The sequence below is a fragment of the Athene cunicularia genome (assembly GCF_003259725.1).
Source record: "Athene cunicularia isolate RWA chromosome 1 unlocalized genomic scaffold, athCun1 chr1_part1, whole genome shotgun sequence".
NCBI classification, from domain to species: domain Eukaryota; kingdom Metazoa; phylum Chordata; class Aves; order Strigiformes; family Strigidae; genus Athene; species Athene cunicularia.
The window spans coordinates 78,986,425-79,012,285 of record NW_020799091.1 but is presented as its reverse complement, the minus strand read 5'-3'; the positions used below and the strand labels follow the sequence as shown (position 1 = coordinate 79,012,285).

The following is a 25,861-nucleotide window of genomic DNA, read 5'->3' as shown; positions in this document are numbered from 1 at the left end:
GCCATTAATATGGTTAAATATACACTGAACACTATTTCATATTAAAGGTCCATCTTAATAGAGCTTGTGCAGTACAGAAGCACACTGGAAGAATGCTAGATGACTGCCATCCTCCCATACTGAAATGTATTGCTTATCTCATAAGGCTATTTCAAGTAAAAGTGGCAAGTTAAAAGGGAATGGGTGAAGTTCTGAAACTTTAATTTACCGTGGCCTAAACTTAAGAAAAAGTATTTGAGAGGTTTGCAAAATGACCCCGGTTATGCCATCTGTACAGAAGAGATAATGAATTGATAGCAATATCTCAAAATATTTTGATAAAAGGTTCTTCTTGCACTTTTACAAAAGTGCTGCCTGGCAATGGAAGCTGCCCCTGATTAGCTCAGGCCATAGGGGCTTTCAGAGATCTGAAAGAAACCAGATTTCCTACAGCAGAAAGAATAAACACCTAAAGCAGTTGCACCAACACTATATAATTACTTTTCATTTCACCAAAAGATTCTCCTGGATTTTCTATTCCTCCCACAATTTCAAAATTACAATATGTCTGCTTGCAGTTGAATGGATATGTACATACGGCACTAAGTAAATTATTTAACTAAAAAGCAGTTAATGTTGCTATGAATTATGTGATTTGCTTGTACAGAACGCATGCACGCATTTCATTCTGGTAATGCCTGGTTTATACATCTTTAATCAAAACCAAGTGAAAGATTTGAATTGCTTTTTCTCCTTCAGTGTGATGCAATTTGTTAATCTGTACGGCTATAAAAATCCTTGAGACAATATGAAATGCTATCTTGCTGATCTCTCTCCTGCCTTTATTGACATAACTGTCAACATCCATCTCACTATTTCATTCCTAAAATCCAGGGGTGAAAAATGAAGGAAAGAAAATTAAATCCTGTTTTCATTTCTGTAGTTTCATTTCATGTAGTATTTGTGAAAGCAGTCAGTTTGAAAGCCAGAGAGGGCTTCTCCTTGGCCAAATAACAGGCACTGTAAGGACAGGTACCATCTACCTCCAGAGAGGGATCACTGGCAAAGTCACTAGGTATATTGTAGGTCTTTGGTCACTCTTCTAAAACAAAGATATATTTCATGTAACTACCGAGTCACATTGTAGTAGCTACCTGGGCTAACATTCATTAGTAATGGTGGATAGGGGGTGATTTGGTACAGCAGTATGTTGTTCTAAACTGTTTCCTGATTTCGTTCAGTTTCTGAAGGTACTGGCTTTTAATGCATCTCCAGGGACTGTCATTTCATGTAAGATGAATTACTGCTCTGGAGACATGGCTGGTGCATGTGTTACAGGCAGTGCTGTTGCTTTAAAACACTCAATACAAGAATATGTACTATAACTCATGCAATGTACGTGTGTAGCATTATTCAACTTTTACCTAAGTACTCAGAGATACGGGTGGGTTAGAAAGTCTGATACAAAACATCAAAGGCTGCTGCAGATCAGCTTCCTCAGAGGCTGCATTCTCTCCACTCAAAGCAGCCTATTTTTTTCCCCCATGTAGTCTGCTATCCACAAGAAGAGAAAAATGGAAGACCAAGGCCCCAAAGAGAATGGAGAGCAAGTACCTTGTAAGAGCGTTGGGAAGAAAACAACCACCACCACAACCAAACAGCAACAACACGAAGCCTAACTTTACTTAAGGCTTAATTTGGCACTGCCTATTATGGATTTTTGTTCCTAGATGCAGTTTTTTGCATTTAAGAGAGGGATGTGGCACTTTAAGGTACTTAAAGGCAATCCAAAAAGTTAACAAAATAATCATTAGCTACTGAGAGTTAGAAAACATTCCCAAATTGCAAAATTAATGAGTACTAATGTATTGCATTTTGTAAGCCACAGCTGTTTATAGCTTCACAACAAGTGCAGCATCCCATTATGTGACCAGTGAGAAAAGAAGAAGAATAAAATGTGTTGCCTGTCCTCAGAAGCAAGATACTAATTTTTGAAATGAATCTCAGTCATGGAGAGGAGAACATACTGACAGTCTGCAGAAAAAATGGACACACAAGGTGTGCAGGTCCCTTCACTAACTACAGTAACAGAAGCAGCAGAGTCACATCTGCACAATACTTTGGAGGCTCACATATACTTTTTGACAAGCCTAATTAGTTCAGGCAGAAAACCTATGCTAATGCAGTTATATTGTGCCTGGCATTCAGCTTCACATTGTCCAGTGTTGCACCTGGTGCCTTACAGACATGCAAAGCATGACAAACACTTGTTCAAGGAAGAAAACGACATTACAAAGTCAACTTCTGAGCCCTCATTAACCCAGACAACTTGTTCCAATTTGGACAGGTCTGAAATCATTCTGAGTCTTGAAAGCCTGCAGAACACTATGCTGTTACAAATCTTGCTTTGGTCCAAAAGCACAAGCCTCCTAGGAAGACATGGCACACATCCTGGGCAAAGCGGGGAGGAAGAGAAAGCAGAGTAACAGGGATCCTTGCTATTACACTGCACAATTCTGGTTTTGCAGATGAAGGATCTTGAGTGAATTAAGGGCTTTTAATGGTCAGTTTGAAGTAAGTCCGATCCTTCTAATCTGTGTTAAAAGAAAGAACTGTAATTCTCATCCAGGAATTTTTTTAAGCACCTGCATGTTCCTAAACAGGCTGATAAAAATAAAAAATGAAATAATTATTTTAAAAAAACAGCCTTCACATGAGCAGAATCAAAATGCTAGCCTTAAAAATAGAATGTAAACTAAAGCAACTAATGCTGTGAAATCAGGCAATGGTTTTGCCAACTCACCACCATCACCCCTTATTAGTGAAGAAGTTCCAAGTCACTTAAGTTGTACATTTCTAGAACCACAAACTGTATTTTATCCAAGTCACTTAAATGATTTTAAAGAATAATTATTCACAGTTTTCAATAGGAAAAGAAAACACCATTTTTGCATATGACCACATCATCCACATTGACATTTATTTTGCAAAACTTTAAATTCAGAGCTAAAGGACTATGGGAAATCGAAGAATTAGAATACTTACTATACAGGATCAAATATACACTTTGTCATTACCAGTATAATGAATATACTACAATGTGAGCTCACATGGCAGAGCTGGAGGAGAATTGTTAGTCTCAGTCAGAACTGACCTTTTGCCTCATTCTTTAAACGTGGCATTTTAAAATTTTTTGTTAATGACATTTGTTGTAATTCCTTGACGAATTACAGGTCCTTATAGTATCCGTGTTTCCATGGGTAAATTAAATAACCAAGTACCGAACTAAGGTGCAGTAAAGTACAGTCAGAGCTATCTCTGTGCAATAAATCAAAACAGCTGAACATTATCTGTGTAGGGCTGAAGCAAGAATAGGATTCCAAGGAGAAAGAGTCAAGAGAGGGGCTGCTGCACTGTACTACAGACTGAACAGCTCACACTGCCCACTTACTTGATGAAGTAGTCTCTTCCATCTCTGTTTGCCGTCATCTCCCATCCATAAGGTGTCCCCTGGTTCACGCTCCAGGTCCCTGAAGGGTGAGGCCAGCCTGAAGACTTGTTCCTGTGGCTGCAGGGTTTTTTAGGGAAAAAAAAAAAAAAAAAAAAAAAAAGAAGTTATTTCTCTGTTGTATATATTCTTCCAATTTACTTATTTCATATCCTTCACTTGATGTCCAAATACTTTCACAGTTGTGAAATACACAGCCAGAACCCAGGCAAGGGAAAACATGTTAGCAGGTCTACTAACATTTGTAATATTCTGCCAGTCAGTGTAATTTCTAACAGTCTTTGGGTTCAAGCTTTTGGCCAGTGAATCTGTCATAGTTCATCAGTCCCACATCTACAATAGTAATTTTCAATAGTTTTTAGTACAAGGGACAGGAACATTTTCGTTCATCACCATCCCCTGTTCAAATGCCATCTCTCAGTACAGTTTTAGCCAAAAAAATCCGCCAAACCAAACCAAACAACCCACCACAGGGCTGCAGATTGCACATGTGGTATGCTACCTGACACGAGAAGGAACATCAACACCCATTTTCAGTGCTATCAAACCATATTTTGTTTCACATGGTGGAATGAAGGAAGGCTGTAACACTTCTGCATATGGATACTAAATTGATTCCATATGCAGATATTGTTGCACTCGTTCATTATGCATTAAGCTCTTCCTCCAAATAACTGCAGCCTTCTAAAAGTTATTTGGAGGAGTTGCACTTGATCACTTAAGCACTTCCAAGTGACAGTATTTCCCCACTAGATGTGAAACATTTTGTGAGGTGCCATCTACTGATTCCATACACAAAAAAGATACAGCTAGCAAGAATCCCCCCTAGTTTCCTATAGAAACCCCCAACTTTTGCACTGATATTTTACCCCTCACTTGCAGGAATTAATATAGGTGTTACTGCACATTCCCCCTTACTGCTGTGGGACTTTGAGGTACAGAAGACAACAAATAGGTCTTTCAGCAAAATTAAGCAAGTCTAATACGCATCTATGTACAATCTGAAAAAGAGAACGACCAGGAAAAGGAGGCAGGGCAACCAAAGATGGTAAAGACTGGCTGAGAGAGCATCACAGACAAAGATGAATCAGCAGACTGAATATAATCTGAGATTCAGACATGCAAACCAAAACCACACAAAATAAGAGCATGTTTTGAATTAGTTGATTTTTCTCTCTCTGTCTTTTCTCCACCCATCAGACATATTACAGCTTAGTTTTACTTGCTAGATTTATTTAAGTTCAAATGCTAGCAAGAAACTTCCTATCCCTTGCCTTGGACAGAGGTAAGAATTTATTTCCTTTAGAGAAACAGAGTGAAATGTAACCTGACGATCACTCTTCTGAAGGAACAGAATTGGTCTCAGTGGACAACTCAACAATTCATTGCAAATTGCTAAACTCAAAAAAGTATTATATAGTTTATCTTTCCCAAAGGGGGAATGCATCATTAAAAACAAACTAGCTGCTTTCCCCTTCCCCTTTATTTCAAGTATTAATCACTACTGAGAAAAGATATGGTGCTTCAAAATACAATTTACGAGTAGAGCATTACAATGGAGTGCTAGGTATCATCTGATTTACCAATTATATCAAGTACTCTATCTTCAAGGAGTAGAAAAACATTTCTGTTAGCATAGTCAAACACTGGTATTTGCCATAAGATAGGGCCTAAGTCTAATATTTGAATATGCTAGAAATCTTAATAAAATTACAGTTACTTATGGCTAACAAAACACATAAATGTCAGATGTGCTACATTACCCAAGATAAATGCAACTAACCCATTCCTGATTAAAGGAATAAATTAAAAAATAGGAATCTGAGGAAAGAAAGCAAATACTTTCAACGCTCTCTCTCACACAGCTTCATGTAACATTGAGCTTAAGCATTCCTGTTTCTCTGTACGTTTGACAGAGGGAGAAAGGCTGGTCCCTTCTTTTACATGGGAGCCATCCTACAACCTAAGAATGACAGCTTAACTACATTGATAGACTTCAAATTACCCTTTAGAGTATTTGGGATCATAAACACTGCAGTTAACAAAATAAAGTAGAAAGTAACCTATTCTATCTGGACTATAAAGGGATATCTGTGCATTTAACACTTTTCATTTTAATTAAATGTGTTTCACAACATCTGTGCTATAGTTTCTCAATCTGTAAAATGGGTACAGTGACAGCTAAATTTCCATGTCAAGCTTTTATTATCAGATAACTTGTAGGAGTGCAACACAGTGATGATGATCAATACTATTCCTCTCTGCATTCAAACTAAGTGGTCATCTTTGTATGGATTATAACATTAGTGGATTTTAAGGTAAATTTAATTCCCTTGAAAGCTTTCTTGGTGTGATGAAAACATTAATGGTGTCAGATCCTATCATATATGACAGGTAATAACTGTCCTACTTAGCTATAGATATGTCTGTATCTGATCTAATCCTCCAGACACTTGAGACACTGTATACACCTACATTAGATGTGTGCAAATTCGACAAGGTGGCTCTACGGGAAGAAACAAATACAGAATGTTTCCTATAGGCATTATACAATTTAATAATAAACACTCATGTCATAACAACAAAACAATGTTTTTACACTCAAACATGATTAGCGCTAGTGATTCTCTGCTGCCTGTACAGTCTGAAAAAATGAGTGAACTGCATTATTTCTTTTTTTATGTACATCCATCCACTTGTTGAATATTCTGGTTGTCTGCAAGGATTCTGTTCAGTGCCACTACAAAAGGCAGAAGATGGCAAAGATGAGATAAATGCCAGAAGGAATATTAAAGGTTTCAGAGGAAACCATAAGCAGGTCAGGCATTTCACCTGGGGGAAGCACAAAGCCATCTTGGCAGGCTTTAACTCAAGAGGATGCCTAAGTGGTGAGGAAGATCTTCAGGCCACGGGAGATCCCAGCCCAAATCCTACCTCCCTGAAGGTGATCTTGGATAAATCCCCCAGCTAGCGATCAACATTTGCTATTTCCCTCCCTCACAGGCAAAGGAGGAGGAGCACACCAAGAGTGCCCAGGTTTCTGGAAGACTTGCACACTTCTGAAGACCAGAAAGATAAAAAGAACCCCATGCCTTCTATCTCAGCAAGCCTGCCCGCGGAGGCAGCACTGGTACCTCTGTAACTTGCTGCTTTCTGTCCATCACCACCCATGCATGCTCATGTTCAATTGGACCTGCTGCTGGTGTGCCTGTCACAGCACAGCTCTCAGGTGGCAAACTTCATCGTGAAAGCCTAGGCCAGCATCATGCCAGCAGAGGTCTGAAAACAAGGCACTGTTAGCTACAATATCACATCAATCTGCTTTTGACATTCTTGATGCAGAAGTATAAAACCTGATGTCTCTGAATTGCTTCACATTGAACAATCAGTTCATTAGATGAATGAAGCGGTGTGTAAGGAACCAATGTGCCCTATAGAGGGACCTTCTGACTGAGAATGCAATAGCTGTGCTACAGTGAACATCTTCAGGTCAGCCTTTTTTCTGCCCTGTGCTTTAGGCATGACTGAAACATGAGTTCATATGTAGAGTATCCTGTACTGTATCAGCAGTATGCCACTTATGCAATATGCAGAATATGCTCAGCATAACTGTGGTACAAACAAGAAGTGAAAGTCTGTAATAGTATCCACCTCTTTTTCAAAGATCTAAACTAGAACAGTTTGAATTTTTAAAGCATGCTATTAGAGCCTAATGTCCAGAGCAGTTTAGATAGTGTTAATGATGAAAGCAGAAAGCAACACCATTCATTTTTAAAACACACACACACACAAAAAGCAAACATTGAAATTTTCTGGAAAATTCAATGAAATCAAAAATAGCATCTACAGAGTCAGATAATAAGCATGTAATATTGCTGAAAACTTATTTTCTTAAGCAGCAACTGGAGATTCCTCTCAATAGGTGTTTGCTATAGAAATCTTGACAGACTTTTTAATTGTACCACCTATATAGCCCAAGCCTGTAAATTTTGTTATAAATGTAGTGTTTCCATGACTGGTAGAAATGAAGCTCTCAGGCTGTAATTTTAAAACAGAAACTGGTACTGACACAAAAGCAGCATTTCCATCCTCCCAGCATCAGAAAGCCCTGCTTCCCATCACAGTCACTCTTATGCCAATGGAAGCAAACTGGTTCACCTTTAAACTAGCTGCTATTTTTTCCATGCAGATTCATCTCTGCCTTCTCCATAGCCTCACAGATGGCCACATGGCAGCAAAAATGAAGGGCAGGACAAAACCCACCCGCTTAAGACAGTCCTCAGGCAAAGACAAAACAGAAAACACTTGACTAAAATGGAATGCCCCAACTGTATTTAGTATATTTAGTGTCTACTGGGGCATAATACTTAGTATACCCCAAAGATGGACAGCATGTTTACCTTTTTCCATGGTCAAGGGACACCAAAATCCTTGTTTCCTTAGGAGTGATGTTGGATAGAGTTGGGAAGTCTGACCTATCACTGGGGTAGTCTTTCCTCCCTTGCCCAAGAATCCCGACTTACACTCTGCTGACAAGATTTTAAACAGCAATAAAAAGTGTTAGCAACCTTGAAACCCTCTACCTCTCTTTTCTTTTCCTAATAATTTGAAGAAGGCAGAAACCTGGTAAGTCTTGGTCATAGTGACCTTCATTCCCACTCCCTGCAATGCTTTACTGAGCAGGAAGTGGAGGTACTTTATTTATGTGGGGTTTTTTTGGTAGCTCTCCTTCCACGATTATCACTTTCCCTGTCTGACACTGGCACAACAAAGACATCCGTCTGTGTTCTCATGGCTGCTTGTCACTTCCTGTTTAATGCTCTCTCATTCTCGCAGTGGTGAACAATTTCTCCTTTTTTACCTTTTCCATGCCACATACAATTCAGTAGATCTCTAACATATCCCACCATCAACCCAACAGTCTCCACTGCAGGCTAAGGAATCCTGACCTATACAGCTGTTCCTTGTACCAAGGTTTTCACAGGCTTGATCATTCCCATTGTCTTTCTCTGAAGTTCCTCCAGTTCTGTGCCTCTGTGGAGATGGGATTTTGGTCTTGCACTCAGATTATGGTTTATACTGATGGGCTTCCTTCGTGGGAGAAATACAGAAGAAGGTATCTCAAGATGTAGTTGAAGACCATCTCTGGCACTTGAGGTCTTAGTGAAGAGACAGAAATTCAACTCTATTCTAAAGTAGACATCCAAATTTGCAAGCTTTCTACCCATATTGACTATCTCTCCACTAAGTGTAATTTGGAGCTTCAGCATTTCTCTCCATTTAGATGCCAAAATTTTAATTTTAAGCATATAAATCTGGAGATTAATTTTCTATCACCCTCAGAATAATCCCCTACAACAAATAGTGGGCCTTTATTTTTAAATTGCTGTATAATGTAATAAAATAGGAAAATTTGATCATCTTATTATTTATTCCCCATTCTATATCCCTGTCCGAAACACCTAAGAGCACCAAATCAGGTGCAAACACCTTCCAAGCTCCTGGTACCATTAGTTTTAAGTGAGCAATTTTACACTACATTGATCAAATTAGCTTTTTTGACATCAAGCGTTTTAGAAATTTGGTGTAGATGCCATATATCAATTTGTTACCGTTTGCTTCAGAGATCTGATCTCTAAGATCCCTTACTAACTTTTCATCTTGGAGCATATCTTCCTAAAAGTCCCCAGTAAAGAAGATCCCCTTGGAAACGCCCCTCCAACACACAGCTTCAAAAAAAATACTTACCTTTCTGTATCTTGTGGCCTTATTTTTCTAAGTGTTCTTTTAGTTAATGAGTATCTGTTAGCTCACAGACTTCAGCAAAAGCTGAAGTTATCCACACAGTTTCTGATAGAAATCTTCCTAACTGCTAAAATTCTCTGTGTGTGGAGCCATGTATAATCTCCCTAAATATAAATAATTTCAAATACTAATATTCTATGCATGTTTCCTCTTTAGTTATTAGTAACTTTTTAAGCATCTACCTTGGATTTTCCCTGCTGGATTAAAATAGGACAAGGATTATATTCTAATCTTCTTTCAAAGCAATCCCTTGAACAACACAGCTGTAACTGCAGTGGATGACAAAAGTTACAGAGCTTGTACTATGAAGATTCACAGTATAATGCCATGTTTACTGCTTGGATATTTAATGTTTTGGAATCATCTTGCTTAACATCTTGATTATTCTCATAGTACTTTTTTCTTTAGTTCTTTATTCTTGAAAGCACTATCTACAGGGGGATCAGTGATGCATCTAACATCAGTGATCCATCTAACACAGGCAACTTAGCATTGCTAATGGACTAACAGCATTGATACACTGGCTTCCTTTCTGCTACCATACCAAGAAAAACTTCTGAATGTTGAGTCTTGGTGTATATCCTGGCTTCATTTCAACTCTCTACTGGTACAAAAGCCAGTTCTCTGCCTCTCTCATGCCAATACAGAAGTCAGTCCCTCTCCAAACCATCATAAAAGGAAGACATCCTGAACAAAAGACATGTTACACTTCCAGAAGTCAATTATGAAGGGAGCGGCTATCCATAGCACCCCCTGGGATGTAAGTCTAGCCACAACAATCCCTAGGAGGTACTGAGAGGAACACCTGAAGCACAACATTTCATATTATTACTTTTTAAAAGCAAGAACTCCACACCTAAAGTATCTGCAGGGCATGTATATCTGGGAGTAACAGACATGCTTGCACCACAAAAGGAGTTCAGTAATGGTCTTTATATGATATTTAATCTTCCATGTCTCAGGAATAGCAACCTGCTTTCTCAATCCAGTTCTCACCCACTCCTGTCCCAGAAGACTACCACACTAAGCTTACCTTCATCCTATCATTTTAACTTGAAAAAATGAGAAAATAAAACTTTTAAAGTTTTAACTATGTAACTATGCTATCAAGACAAATCATCATACCCTGCTATTGAAACTCTCCAGGGGCACCATACAAGAGGACAGATGTGACGAACAATAAATAATTTCTGGATCCAAGATCAAGGACACAGAAAGGTGTCTTGTTTCTGCACAGATGAGTCCTATAAACTCCCACAGAAGTAGTCCTACCAAAAGCACAAAAGAAGAAAAGGAACTGCCCCAGATATACTAAAACCAACCAACCAAACAAATCATTCTGGGCCTCCTATTACTATATCACATAAGTACAGGAGGGAGTTGTAATGATTTAAGATACCCACAGAATCAGACACCCTTCATACTATACAACCCACATGCTTGCAAAACTTTTGCTTGATGAGAAAGCAAGAGGGGTTTAGTCTTCATACAAATGTGTATTATTTTTGAACTCCTGGAAACTCTGTATCAGTTAAAAGAAACCTGAGGAGTATTACCCCACAAGTGAGCCTGGGGTTTCAAGTTTGTAATTAGGACAAATATTAAAGGTAGAATCATTGTCCAAGACTCTTTTTCTTATTTAACAACAAGAACAAAACACTAGAAAAATTTTTTTTGCCCTGTGACACCCGTCCATCTCAATAATTTTGCAACACAGCAAAGGTAGAATAATGTTGCAGTGCCCTTTAGGCTTATCCTGAATTTTTCTCCCTGGACCGTGTATCTTCAGATAAACACAAATGCTATTCAGAAAACAAAGACATGCCCCTTTCTAGTACCTTCTCTTAGTTTTTTTATGTTTTTCTAATAAGGACTATGAATAAAGCCAGGTTGCTTTTGCACCAGTTGTTCAGAAGCTCTCTCCAGCTGAGAGTTTCATTTCCTTAGGCAGTAACTACTCTCCAAACTCTGGCTGGAGCAAATAACTCCACACTTTTTTCCCCTCACCCCAACTTCCACCACAGATGCTCTCAATTATTCACAAATTCACAAAGTTCCCTTCATTCTTACTCCAAACCAACAGTGATGCTAAAGGCTTCACTCAACATTTAAATCTTTTGACAGAGTAGGAAAAAACCAAAGTACAACTCAAAACTTAACACTGAACTCCTCTCAGCCAGTTTACAATACAGTAGAGGAGATACATTTCTAGAAAATCCGGACAGTCTATTTCTGTCTCAGATTACATTAGCTTTCATATTTTCAGTGCCTAAAACTGAGATTTCTAAATGGCAGCCTATGCCTGGGTTGAGAACAGGAGACACTCCAATGAATTCCTCCTCCATCAGTCCTTGCTACCACTGCCAATCATGAGATAACAAGGCCCCATGACCACATAAGGTAAGTTGTCCCTTTTACCAGGATCTCCTGGCTGCCATAAGACCCTGCTACTACTGCTCCCCTGCCAGACAAGCAGGGAAATAGAGCAGCAGCTGCCCATTGCTTGGTGAGGGGAAAAGGGGCGATTCCACGTGACCAGAAAAGTCCCCTCATGGGCTCCCATCAATTCAGCATCAATTCCAGATTCCTATCCGTATCACAGGCAGGGCAAAGCAATGCAAAACAAAACCAATGGTTGGTCAAAATGTACACTGCACCCATTACACAACTGACTAGATGAGGAATGGCTCCTCTTAATCTGAAACTACAACAACATAATGTTACTTCCTCACAAGCTTTGTGCTAATGGTCTACATGTAGACCATTTTTCACCGTGTATCTTTCACAATTGCTCTTTTGCTTTCCTCCCTCTGTTCCATCTCATGTGGCCAAAGATGCAAGTACCTCAACAGTGCAGTGAAGTACCTATGGCACATGTTCTTGCCTTCAGCTAGGTAGACAGCTCCTCAGCATTGAGTGGTGGCTCCCCAACAAGCCACTGTTGTTCCACTATGGTCCCAGAATTAAAAATCTTATGATACAAGGTAATAAAAATTCAGACAGCACACTGGGACAAGGGATGAAACAAACCACGTGAGGCAATGCTGGTTTGTTCCAGGAGCTAACAAGCTCCATGGGCCTTGGAAAAGGGAACAAGTGAAGTCTTGTCATTCCCTGAGGCACTGTGCCTGTCCTGGGGTTCCTTCCCTTCTTGTTCCTGATTCCACAATAAGTTTTGAATTCTTCACCATGGGTATAGTTGTGGTTTGCACTGTCCTGTTCAGCAGCAGCTGAGTTTTAACTTTTCACAAAAAATGTCCTTGTATTCTGATTCTCTGCAATCACTGCTGTCCAGTAAATGCACTTCCATGTCTTTTGCTTGTTTTGTTCTGGCTTTGGGTTTTATTGGTTTGTTGGCTTTCGTTTGTTTGGGTTTTTTTAATATCTGATATAGGTCATACCTTCCATTTCCCTGTCTTCCTCCCCCTCTATGTTATACTTCCATTATTATTAAAAGATGTGCCCCCAACTATGTAGAAAACAAAAGTCTCCATTATATTTCCTTTTAGAATGCCAGAACTTTTAATTTAAAGCACACTGACCCCATTAGAGATCCAAAGTCCTGAAGGAATTTATTGCCCCTCAGAATCTTGTACTGCAAAAGCCAGAAAGTACCCAAAGCAGCAAATAATGGTCAGGACTTGGATGCCTACAAAAGGCTCTTTGACTCTCTGTTGTATATGATGCTTTATCTTCATGCTGATGCGCTCTAGACAGTAACAGTCTCTAAAAACTGTTGTGTGCAAGATGGTTTTTTCTGTTTTAATGGAGCTTGTGACCTTAGGCTTTTTCAGGTTTACTCGCTATTTCAGGAACAAAAGCAAACCAATCAAAAAAAGTATATGAAGCATATTCGGCTCTTTCTCATTTAATGAACGGATTATTGATATTTCTCTCTGAATTTTCTGCAAAACCCTTTTAAACCATGTTTTTCAGACTTTTACATGTTTGAAAACCTTACCATATCACAGCTAGCATCCCCTTATAGCAGGCAATCAACTCATTTTTCATACAATGCAAATTCAGTATTTATCTCTGGCAACAAAACCACAACTATTATCAGATGATGAATTTTACCTTACGTAGATTTTTATCAGCGGGTTTTTTTGTTGTAGTGTTGTTACCTCTACTCTCACTGAATATTTCCCTCTTACCAGTTTTCCAGTAAAGTGCAGCCATGATTCACTCTTAGGTTTCAGTGAGTAGTGCAGGAGTTTGGCCATTTCTGCTTTATGGAGAAAACAGTCCCATAATACCTGTGGTAGAGATGCTATCTAGCTCATTGACTGCACTGTTACTAATAATGACAGTTCACAGTAGTATAGAGTAGGACACTGGAAAGCAATGCTGTAAAGCTTAATCATACTTCAGATAAAAGTAACAATACATTGTATGCTTTCTTACTATGTATTACACAGCTGTTCGTTTTATGACAGAAAAATTTGAGGTATATGTATTTATTAAAATTTGTCTGTGCACACTGCATTTGGAAAAGCAAAAATGAATCTCATTTTTATACATAGCAAATTTTGTATTTTTTCAGTACCCTGATATGAATACATCCTGTCTGCTGTGAGCTGATAAATTTGTATAATCATACACTAGAAAAAGCAGCTCAGAAAACTTTCAAGCACTTCTTGGCAGATGATTTCTATGAGAGCTTCCTATTTCTATAAAGATGTCACCCACATTTCAGGCCTGTGGTCACCTGAAAATTCTTCATGGCATGCTCTTGCTGTAATGTAATATCTTAGCCTGTAGGAGAGTGCAGTTGCATCAGAAGAATGCAGTAAACAAGGACCAAATTGCCAAAAGAAAATAAAACTGCTTTTCTAAAGCTGAATTAAAGCTTAAATTCCCACTGCTTGATTTTGGTAGCAACCCTTATTAGGTCTCCAGATGAACTCTATCCACAAAACAGTAGAACAAAAAATCTGTCCAAATCTTAATGAAGAGGAGAATACTGCAGAAGAGAGAGAAGAGGGGGAAAAAAACCTCCTCATGCATTTACTAGTTCTTCAGATTTCAACCATGTATTATTCTTCTCCTTCTCAATTTCTTGGGAAATAAAAAGAAATGGTCAAAACCTTAAATAATGGCAGCCTACCTTAAACCTATTTTGTAAATGAAATTAAATTAATACTATTAATTTCCATGTGTGTGTGAAGCTATTTAAATCATTTTCCCTACCCAGAAATTAGTAAATAATAAGAAGTATCACTGTCCAGTGATTCCAGAAGCAGCTCCAAAAGCCAAACAATCTTCTCCTTACAAGACACGTTTGATGACCTTGAAATGAGATGCAGCCACTGATCACTGGCTTAGGTTTTTTTTCCATAAAACTTTGAAAGAATTATTTAGAAAAATTATATCAGTCTTTTAATAAGAGAGTAATAAGGAATAAATCAACCAATACAGGAACCAGCCTTTAACAAGTCCATTCATCAGAAATCTCAATACCAAAGTAATCAGTCTGCTAGATTTAAGACTATTTCAAATACTGTACATAAGCACATAATTTTAGTTCAAGGTATTTTCTTCTGCTTTCTAGGTGAAAAATGTATCAATATTTCCCTTGATTTTAACCCCAAATTCCCAAAACTGGGAATATATGAACAAATATTCATCCCCCTAGTAAAAGGCTAACTGCGCCATGTACTTTTCTATACTTCACTCCCAGAGAAAAGTTACAAAAAAACTTCAGAAAAGGACCACATAAAACCTATGCTGGGCAGTCTGCTTACATTCTTAAAACATCTTCAGAGAAGCCTGTGTTTCTGCTGCTACCATGCTACAAGGTTGGGGTTTGTCTTCTTATTTTCTTGTCTTTTGAGTTCCTTTGTATTTTTCCATTAAGCAAATTATGGTTTATATGGTAACATACTGAGAAATAATGTAAGTGAAGGGCATTTTGCATAATAGTCAGAAGTTTTCACCAGTGGTAAGAAGAATTCATCCAGATATGAGGTTATTTAAAGCACTCTGAACATAAACCCACTTATGAAACGAAGAAAATTTGAAGCAGTTGCATTCTTAGGAAACCACCAACACTTTGCACATTCTGTCACAGAATTATGTTGCGAACCAAGGCACATGAAAACCTTAACAAATGAGAAGGAACAATTTATTTTTTTTTTAAACTTTCTTCCTTAGCCTTAGTGACTCTACAAAGTGGGAGCCAACAAAACTGAACCAAAATGTCATGCTTCAAATGTATTTCAAGGACTTATATATTTAAGGGCCAAGTACAGTATTTAACTGTGTATCAATAGAACGTAAGAAAAAAAGCTGCCTTAAAACCGAAGTCATGTCACTTATTGAACATTTGAAGAGAAGCTATGCAGATGTAGTTCAAAACTGGAGAGTAGTGATCTCAGAACACTAGTTCCTTCAACGCATCACAGGTCACACCGCAGGGGAGCTTAGAATGAGGTGGCTAAAACATCCATTCATGACAGACCCAGTTTTCTGTGACATTTGATCTAGACAAAAGCTCAGAAATAATTTTTGAAATATTTTTTCCTGCATTTTCCACCTGGTAACACACATGTCTAGTAGCTGTAGTTTCCCAAAATTCCAAGGAAATCACTGTTTTCCATGCAAGAAGCTACAAAAGGGAAAAGTTGCAAGGGACAGACAGGACAAAGGAAGAAATATCTTGGTTATCACTGGTCTTGAAACAAGAAAAAAAAACAGGGCAAGCTTTATTGTTGGACGAGAACCCCATCTACCCAAGAAGCACCAGGAAGACTAACCTTCTTCATTATCTTACTTTTTTCCCCAGTATTTACAGTTCACAATACAGTGCAGCCACACACTTTTCACTGATGGTTTTGAGTGGCTGCTTTACTAACGAGAAACAAAATGGTGTATTTTTAAGTGAATTCACATGGCTGCAACATTTCCATTTGTTTGCCTTTAAGGTTAGCAACAAGATTGAGTTTAACTTGGTCATTTCTAATGATGCCCAAAACCAATGGGCCCATGGCCCACTTTCATCTTACACAATCAACAGTTAAAGCTCTTGCTGAGCCCTAAGGCAGCAAGTGTTGATGCTCCATCAGCAGGCCACCAAACATGCACGTGTCACAGGATCAAAGGACAGTTCCTGTTGGAAGGGACCTCAGGAAATAATCTCCTCCAACCTCCCGCTCAAAGCATTTTAGCATGCTTCACGTAAAACAATATGAAAAATAGGTATTACACTGCAAACTAAATTGCCCAGAATTAATCTTATATACTTGAATCTATTACTCTATTAATCATTAAACAAAAGACAAAGAGAGATTTGCTTATTCTATTCTTTGCCATTCTTTGTCCTATATCCTTGTTCCTTTCATATTACTATTTCCTAACCCAGTGATTTTTAAAGAAAAAATCTGTGAAACAAAAACCTTGAATGTAAAATGTATTTTTTCTTTAATTTGATTTATCACATGAAAAGTATGCTGAAGGTAGACTGTACTTTTAGAATCAGAAGAGAAAATGTAATTGTAACATCTTGCTGCATAAAAATTTGGAATACTAAGTCTCCAGCCATCTAAATCCCCAATATTTTATGATATTAAGCCATCTAATTATGCAGCTGGGTAAATGGACCCATAAATTTCTTGTAATAACAGATTCTTAAAAATGAAACAACACAAAACCCCCCATAACCTAAATCCTTCCTCCTCCAATTTGTATCAATCCTTGGTTATACACTGTGGTAGGAGCATGGGCACATATGCTTGTGTACATCCTGGCAAGCTGCAACTGCAGCACCGTGACAAGCTACTAGAAAGTCCCAGAAAAACTCTCTCAGCTATCTGCAAGTGATAGCTAAGGAAAACGATACAGGCAGAAGTACAACAGGTTCAGCTAACCTACTTATAGCCTCTGACAAGCAGCTTCCTAAAGATCTTGCAGCAGAAAATGAAAGTTTCCCTGAAGTCAGAAAATTAGAAGGACTCTGTAACCTAGACAGGTTTAATACTGTTCTCTGACACAAAACTGTAGTGCTTCTAGATGTTTTCCTATAGTATTGAAGATGAATCTGATTTGGAACTGCATGTTCCAAACAAGGAATGCACCTACACACATATTTAGATGCAATTCAGGTCTTTCAAATGATGCATTCTCCACATTTGCAGTTCTTAGAGCTTGCTAATAATTGGATTGATAACAGGAATGAAATTAGGCACAGCATCAACAGAGGAAAATGTGAGCAAGAGCATACAGAAACACTAAAGTTTAATAGACAATGCAATTTGAGATAAACCTCAGTGTTTTCAGCACAGAAACTGCTAATGCAAAGCTTGGAGTCACGTAGCCAGCTCTACCCTTCACTGTATTTCCATTTGCTGTTAAAACAACATCACACATGTAGGTTTAATCCATTTAACAGGTGATACATGCATTGTTCCAGTTACTATTGTATCGTCTCCCAATAACTACATGACATAGTCTGTAAACTGTGTCCCCTCACACCAACAGGGTATGCCAGTTCAACTGAACTGGTCCCAAACTCAACACCAGCTGTATCACGTCAGGCTTCCATGAGATGTTCTCAGCACAAGATATTCCGGAACTAGTGAGCTATAGGTTTAAAGATTATTCAGTGAGAATATGCAATTTGAAAAATAAAACAATGTGTCATCTTCCTGAGTTGAAAAAAAAAAAAAAAAAAAAAAAAAAAAAAAAAAAAAAAAAAAAAAAAAATTGAAAAATACAATTAATACAAAACTCAAGAAAATTTCAAAGAGGGAATCAACAAAACTGTTCTCCTGCTGCTTTGTGCCACAGAGCAAAAAGTGATGCCCTGACATGAGAAGTGCCAGAAGAAGGGATGGCTCATGCCAGGCTAGAGGAAGCTTGCGGTACCCATAGGAGAGTGCAGGAGCCCACGTCAGCTAGGGAAGAAGGAAAAATGACCTTAAGAATGGACACTGATAGTCAGACTCAGGTTGACATGAGCCCTGATTTTAAGAAAACAAGTTTATTTTCTGAACTCTCTCTTAAATATTTACTTTTGGGGAAGAAGAAAAGAAGTATATCCCCTCCAGTAAGGGACTGTCCCTTACAGTGGGCAGCAGCAAAACTGGGGGAAGAAGTAACTATCATTTCAAACGAGCTTTTCCCCCAGCTGTGGTTATTAAATTACTTAACCCTTTCTTTCACAAAAGCCATTAGATAACAGATCATCCTTGCAATCCTTTCATTTTCTTTCTTGCACAAACGTATCTTACTTGAGACAGCGACTGTAGACAGAAGTAACTGAGAAAATCCTTACTGAGTTTGATTCGAGAGTCACACAGGCGTTAACTTTTATCCTTTTGCACTCCTGCCTCCACTGCTGCAAATCCATTTAGAAATGGATTCTTTCCTTGATAAAGTAAACTTCTTCTGCTACCCTTAAGTCTTGGCTCACAGTAAGACCAACACCCAGCAAACTGGCAGATGCTGAGCTCTGCACTGATTCAGCCAGCAGGGATGCACTACTGAACCTCCACAGCAGCCAGCTCTCAGGTTTTTGGCCCTCAGCCAGTAGCAGGAGTCCCAGGGCAGGAGTCCCAGGAGGATGCTGGAGCCTGCCTGGGATGGGTACCTGCTGTTTCAGGAGGAACAGCCTTTGCTGGCAAGTGTTAGCCAAAGCAGCAGGTCAGCAGGCTGATTTTTTTCACCCACAATTCTATTATACTTCACAGTGCTATTTTTATTTCTTCAGTGTATTAATTCTCCCACCCATTTTCTGAAGCACAGAGCTAGAACTTGACAGCTTACTTAATGTAAAGACATTCAGAAATGTTACATGTGTTCATAAGGGCCTAGTTATTTATAAAACAGGCAAAAAAGAGCCTGGTAACAGGAGTTAAACATTGTGGCATTTTTTATATTCCTACTGAATCCCACCTGAACCTTTAGATGCTTCAATGTCCTTAAAAACCTGTTTGCAATGATTTAAAAAGATAAATCTAAGTTTAAAATGACCCAGGTCCAGGTTTTATAAGTATGTTGCTAAGTTCAAGTAACTTGAGACTGAGTCAGGCATTTTGAAAATAAATTAGTATCTTAATACACTACTGCTGATTTATTTAGCTAATTTTATTTTAAAGGTCATACCTTAACACATTTAAATCTTCAATTTATCACCAATCCCAACAAAAGAATAAATTTAGATATGCCTAGCTTTTTAAAATTAAAGTTGTTATTCTAATTTATAATGTAAATAAGAGGATTATATTCTATTCTCAAATGACAGTGTACTATTTTTAAAAATTCAATTTGGAGGACAGTACTTACACATAAGAACTACAGCTTCACAATATGATAATTGAAGATTTGGGGAAATTCTAATCCCATCTACGGTGATGGGAATTTTACTACTGATTTCAGTGGGGTCAGGTTTTTATCCCTGAAGTATAATCAACAACAAACCCTACTATCTAACTTGGCAAAGCTGCCCAACTCCATGGCACAACTGGTCTCATTTTCTGGAAGGCTTCTGAAGTTGTGACAGGTATGTGCTGAGACAGCAGCACTGAGTGCAGCACATGCCCAGAAATGTTGCCATCTACATTAGCATCTCACCCAGCATAAAATTAACTCCACGGAACTGACAGCACAAAGAAACAATATAGGGTGGTTTGGATGGTGAATATTTTCAGCCTGTCAAGTCGGATTGCAACAGCATTAACTCTACTACTGGGTTAAACATAGCTGATTTAGAATCCTGAAGCTATGAAGTTGATTTACTTCATGTATAAAAAGGAAGTTCATTCCTAAACAGGTAAACAGACATATGTCTGAGAGGATATAATTTTATTTTTCCTCCCCAAAAGTAAAATATTTAAGAGAGAGTTCAGAAAATAAACTTGTTTTCTGAAAAGTTACCACAAGGCATTTTCCTTTCATCAGCTCTGTCAGGGCAGGCAGACACATAGGCATATATGAAATCCAAGTAGGTAGCAAGCAATGTCTTTCAAACTGGTCTTTGTGATGTACTGCGGCATTAATAGGAACATTTCGATGTCTACAGGCTTACAGGACATTATATAAGATTATACGGCCAAAATATATAAACATTATTTATTTATTTACCTACCTCTTTTTCTGCCAAATACTAAGTTTTCACAATAATTTTAAATTCTTAAAGCATCTTATGACCAACTGATGAATAAGCAGATTTAGCTGCATGTAAAAAAGGAGAAAAGGGAAGCATACAAACATACACACACACACATGTGATGCATGCATGAAGTATTGCAAATAGACATCTTTTCTTTGCTTTCCCACCACACCTATACGTTTGTAGCTTTCCAACACTGCCATCCCTCTTCCCGATTTCATTATTTTAGAGCTAGGACCTCTGATTTTGTTACAATTTCATGATTCTATCTTTTAATTAAACTTTCTAGAATCTTGCTTTTTTGTGATAATTTCCATTCTGATATAAAAAGAAGTTTTCTGGACTCAAAGCAGAGAAGGAAATTTTTAAACTATGAAATGCCATGGCAGAAGAGGACTTGCATAATAACTTTTAAACCAGTCCTATTAATGAGGCATCTGTCAAACTTCTAGTTGCCCTTCCATATTTATTCTTAACCACTTTAAAAAAAAAAAAAATCTACCTCTACTTCACCAAATCACAACCTTTTTTTAAAAAAAAGAATTCTTCCAAACTTCGTTTATACCAAGGGACAGAAAATGAAACATGCTGCTCCTTTTCCTAAAAGCTGCAAGAGGTCTAGCAACAATTTTAGCAGAAGGCATACAATTTCAAGTGTATAGTAGAAAGGCATCAGAAACTCAAAATACTGCATCGCTTACCCAGGAATGGAAAAATACACAGATAGAATCAAACTGAAAGAGAAATGTCAGATTAATAAGTCTGCACAACCTCTTCTTTTTAGCATATGTCGCTTAAGGCTCCACTTCCAACACACATATTAAGCTACTGTGTAACCAAGTACTTTGCTGCCAAAGAGTCCTTCCTAGTATTAAACATCAGTCTTCTCTACTATATAGTGGCAAAACACAAGCTACCTTGAAATACGAGCAAGATCCCTGACCCTCTTAATTTTCAATTTTTTCTGTATCTTACCCTTTAAAGCATAATTTTTTTAATTTTTAAATTTCCATGGACTCTCCTTCATTCCCCTGTAGCAGGCTCCTTACAGCTGCTTCCTTTGGTTCCTATTCAACACTTTGATTTCTTTTCAGATGCCAAGGGAGAGACTTTTAAATTTCTTCTTTCTGAATGAACTACACATGACAGGATTCAAAGAGCAAAGCAGATCAGCTCATGTGGTATGGGACAGCGGCAACTTGATTTGGTCTCCCTCAGGCGTAATTTTAAAATCTAGAACTCAAAATCTGACATCTAGATTAATTTCTCAGATCAAGACATCATTTTTTAATACTGTTTGCCAGTCAATCTCACTGGTAATGCCAAAGGATTATTAAAATATATAGCTTTGTAATGACTGTACAGTTAAATAGCTAAAATACAAGTGACATGAGAGTCCTTCATTAAGGACTTAATTATTAAGTAGGAACAACATAATTTTGTAGCTGGGCCCTGTTTAGCAACAACTTTTATCACTCCTCTGTCCCCCTAACCCCATCATGAGGCAACAGTGACTCAGAGTCCTGGTGACAAAAAGTACCACCCTTCTGAAACAAGTAACCTTTGCAATTATGCCTTTAAGAAGTAACTCAATCCTCATAACACACTTTTGGCTGACGGTTAGGAATGGTTGCAGGGCTGCACAGTTTCTCTCTGCCCTAACCACCACTTGCCATGAAACATGGCGCAGTTGGTGATAGCCCTCCTTCAGCTGCATCCTCCTGATACAGCCATGAAAAGTCCCAACTCTCAACAGCCTGACTCCAGGGAGAGCAAACCATGATGGCCCTCAAAACCTCTCCCCTCCTCCTTCAACAGGCTGAGAAAAAGCTCCCCTGCTACAAGCCCTACAAGATGACAAGTGCCATGGGAGGCATGGGCTGAGCCCCAGCTGAGCGCAGGAACAAAATGGTGTGAGGCACAAGTGGGAAGCTTCAGCCTTGCCCTGAAAGTGCAGGAGCTTCACTTAAGTGACCTGATCCTTTCTTGTATGAGTTTGTGTTTGGCAGAGTTGGGTTTAAATTAAATTAAAATGGCTCCTACCCAACTCTGGTCTCTGGATCACCATACTCTGTTAAGGACTTGTGGCTTAGGCATTTGTCCTTAAGCACAGGGCAGCCGCTGAACTGAAATGTTTGTTGTCCTTGACATCTAGCCTTGAACTTCGTTAGTAAATTTTAAGCTGTCTTTACCATGGTAAAAGGTGTTCCCTTGCTCCCAGCCCTTGGGGCCTGCCTCCCTAGAGCAGCCATAAGATGCCATAGTTAGACCTAGCATGGCCTGTTACAGTGTCCACATAGGGACTGCCCTAAATCAATCACAAAAATGTCACCAGCAAAGAGATCAAACCTTCATATTGCTTGTTGCCACATACTCCCTTTTATCTGTTAAAAAGAGGATGCTGCTCACTTCTCTTCAGTCTCATCTCCCAGTTCCTCAGGAGTTTATAAAACCCTGTTTTGATTTTCTTTTGTTGTTGCTGCTGTTGCATTTTCCTCCACCTTCCTACCGCCAAAAACCTCCGGGAAGGCAGCCATCACACTCTTCCAGGGTTCACTTTTTATAACTGCTCTTCTTCCTTTTATATTTTCTTCTGTGCGTGTGTCTCCATGCGTGCCACCTGTATCTTCATTAATATTTACTATCTGTTGAGAAGGAAAGTGCTTTGCAATTTACTGGCATATTTATCTCATGTGCTTTGCTGCACATGGAGTCATAAAGCAGTGTCTTTCTTCATTCAAACAATACAAACTTCATCTGACACCAAATTTCCCTTGCCACCCCTCTACGTCTTTCGTTACTCGCTCAGTGCACAAAACAATTTGCAGTTGCACAGATGCACAACACGATGATTCCTGAATATGTTTCTTGGCTCCCTTGACCATGTTCCTTCTCCTTCCTCCACCCTGTAGCTTGACTACCATGAACTCTGAAGAGCCAGGAAGCTCAGCGCTGCTTCTCCCCTTACCACCGCTGGCTTTGAGAGCTGCAAAGCAGCGAGCCGGGGAGCGAGGGCAGCCTCCACACCACCCCTCTCTCTGCGGGGAAGCATAGGCCCTTCCCTAGAGAGGCAGCAGCAAAGGGGGACAAGCAGGGAAAAGGCCTGTTAGCTCCAAGGCACAACTCTTCCCCTAACATCACCCAAGGCACTGAAGCTAAACACTTCCACTAAATACAAGCACAGGCCTGCAGGCACAGTCTTGCTCTGTTTATGTGCTTTATGAAGCTCACTCTTCCTACTGCAGTCTTGGCTTCTTTGATATTTTGTCAGTTGGTTTTATCTAAACCGATTTCTCCCCTCTTGCCACACTAATCACATTTGACTCGATCTCCTCTCCTACTGACTCCTCACACAGCAGGAACCAAGCACGCATTCATTTCATCATGCTCTGCATGCTTGAGGAGCATCCCTCGGACACTGCCCATAGTCCTTCTCCACTACTCTGCTCCCAATTCACTCGCATGCCACAATCCTCTCACCAGCCTGAATCCCTCACCAGCTTCCACACCTGCCTCCACAATGTGTGATTCCCTCTCTTGAATGAACATCATTACTCACAAACCAATTCAGTATCAGTCCTCGAAGCTACACCTTCTCTGAGAAGTGCTCCCCTTCACAGAGATGCCAGAGCTGTTTCTAGGTAAGCTGGAGTGTTTCATCCCTAACAGGGAATTAAACTACAGGACCTTCCTTCTCAAATCAGACTTTATCAAATTATTCCAGGTCCTGAGTCATCTGTGGATGAGTTCATTAGGGTCTGCTTCATCATCTAGAAGGGATAAAATGTGATTTCAGAAATTCTAAACAGGCTTTTAGAGATAAATTGGCAGTGTCCTTCGGTCCCTGACTGAGAGAAATGGTGACTCCAGTTCACTTTATCATATCCTTCTTCCCCTACGTCCCCCAAACACATGAAAGTGTACACATACACACATTATCAGAGCTCATTCAATAAGAAATCTCTCTTTATTGTTCGACAAGAGGACTGTAGGGTCAGGTGCTGAGAGGGATAGGGCAGAGGGCTAGGAAACGTAATTCAGGGCTTGTTCTCCTAACAAGCTGAATGAAAAACAGAATTTGAAAACTGGTTAAATTCCAGAATAAGGAAAAAAAAGAAAATCCATGGCTGAAAACGGCATCATGAATTACTACTTAGTTGCCAATTAAAGTCAACTGTTCTTGGTTTCTCTTCTCCCTTCTCAGGATGATGAGACTTCAAACTTTCCAATATCACTTATATAGACAAAATAGATCTTAAATATGACAGTAACATATTCCATCTGAAAAGGTACAGATGAGAATCTGTTAAGCTGAATTTCATCATAAAAATCACACATCATATTTCAGTGGTATCTGAAAGATTAAGCCAAAGATAATACTGAAATATTTTCAAAGTTTTGCAAATTAAATATAGATCAAAGCTTGCAAGAATTTATATGTCTTACTGATCCTGAGATTTTTACCAATATCATATTTCTGAAGACAACTATTACTTTAATACATGTGTCTGCTGCAGAGCCACATGCAGGCAACCAACAGAGAAAATTCCCTAGTCACTACATGCTTTGGGAAGGCATGCCAGCAGCCCAAGAGAAATGTGGCCACATCTTCCACTGACAAAGCAATCAGGCTCCTAATTTTCACTTCTCCAATCAGAGCAAATTTATTGAACTTGATGGGAATGAGAATGTCCATGAGTTACTGTAAGTTGTTGCATGCCTCCTCTTAGATACATTCAGCTGAAAAATACTATGGCATATTTAGCCAACGTACTTATCTAGGAAGCAAAAACAGGACACCAGTTTAATCTGTAGTTGAGAAACAAGAAAAATAGGGCAAAAACTATTGCAAGTGAGCCAGATAACAAGGCTAACTGCACTCACTTCTTATTAGTAGCTTTTTTCACTTTGTAAGTAAACACATGACATGCATAAGCAAAACAAACATCAGGAATGAAAATGCACTGCTTTGAGAACAAAGCAACAAGCCTGAGTCCCAAAAAGGTCAGTGGGGTGAAATCCCAACACACATTATAAGTATGCCATCAGCTATGTCACTGGGCCACATTTCATCCCATATACTTAAGAAGAAAACTAAGCATTATCAACTGTCAGGATATGTGTTCAAGTACGTACTACACCTACCAAGTCTGTCTCAGTTAAAATCTTTTTAACTCATTTACCTGGAAGCACTGGGAGAAGAGAGAAACTAAACCCTCTATCAGCATATGAAAAAGCAGGAAAACAGCTTCAGCCAGAAAAATATCCAATTTGTACCTTCACTGAATTCCACACATCAGAAATGTCATCCTGCCTCCTCAGCACCAAGTCAGCTGATCTAATTAGTTTAAAGACACTGGATTAAAGTTATTTAGGAAGAAATAAAGAGGAGGGGAGATACACAATGTGTATCCTTTCATTCTCATTTGTATAGGAAGGGATGTAAAGCAAAATCCAAGAAA

At 38.8% G+C, this 25,861-nt stretch overlaps 1 protein-coding gene across 4 annotated transcripts in view; it reads right to left on the bottom strand.

The window, feature by feature from the left end:
• Window positions 1-25,861, bottom strand: part of FRMPD4 (FERM and PDZ domain containing 4) — a 407,661-nt gene that overhangs the window by 113,676 nt on the left and 268,124 nt on the right. For all 4 annotated transcript variants that reach the window (XM_026850985.1, XM_026850947.1, XM_026850957.1 and 1 more), the window contains exon 2: window positions 3,431-3,547. In XM_026850985.1, the coding sequence (XP_026706786.1) occupies window positions 3,431-3,547 (117 nt within the window). The remainder of the gene's footprint in view (window positions 1-3,430; window positions 3,548-25,861) is intronic.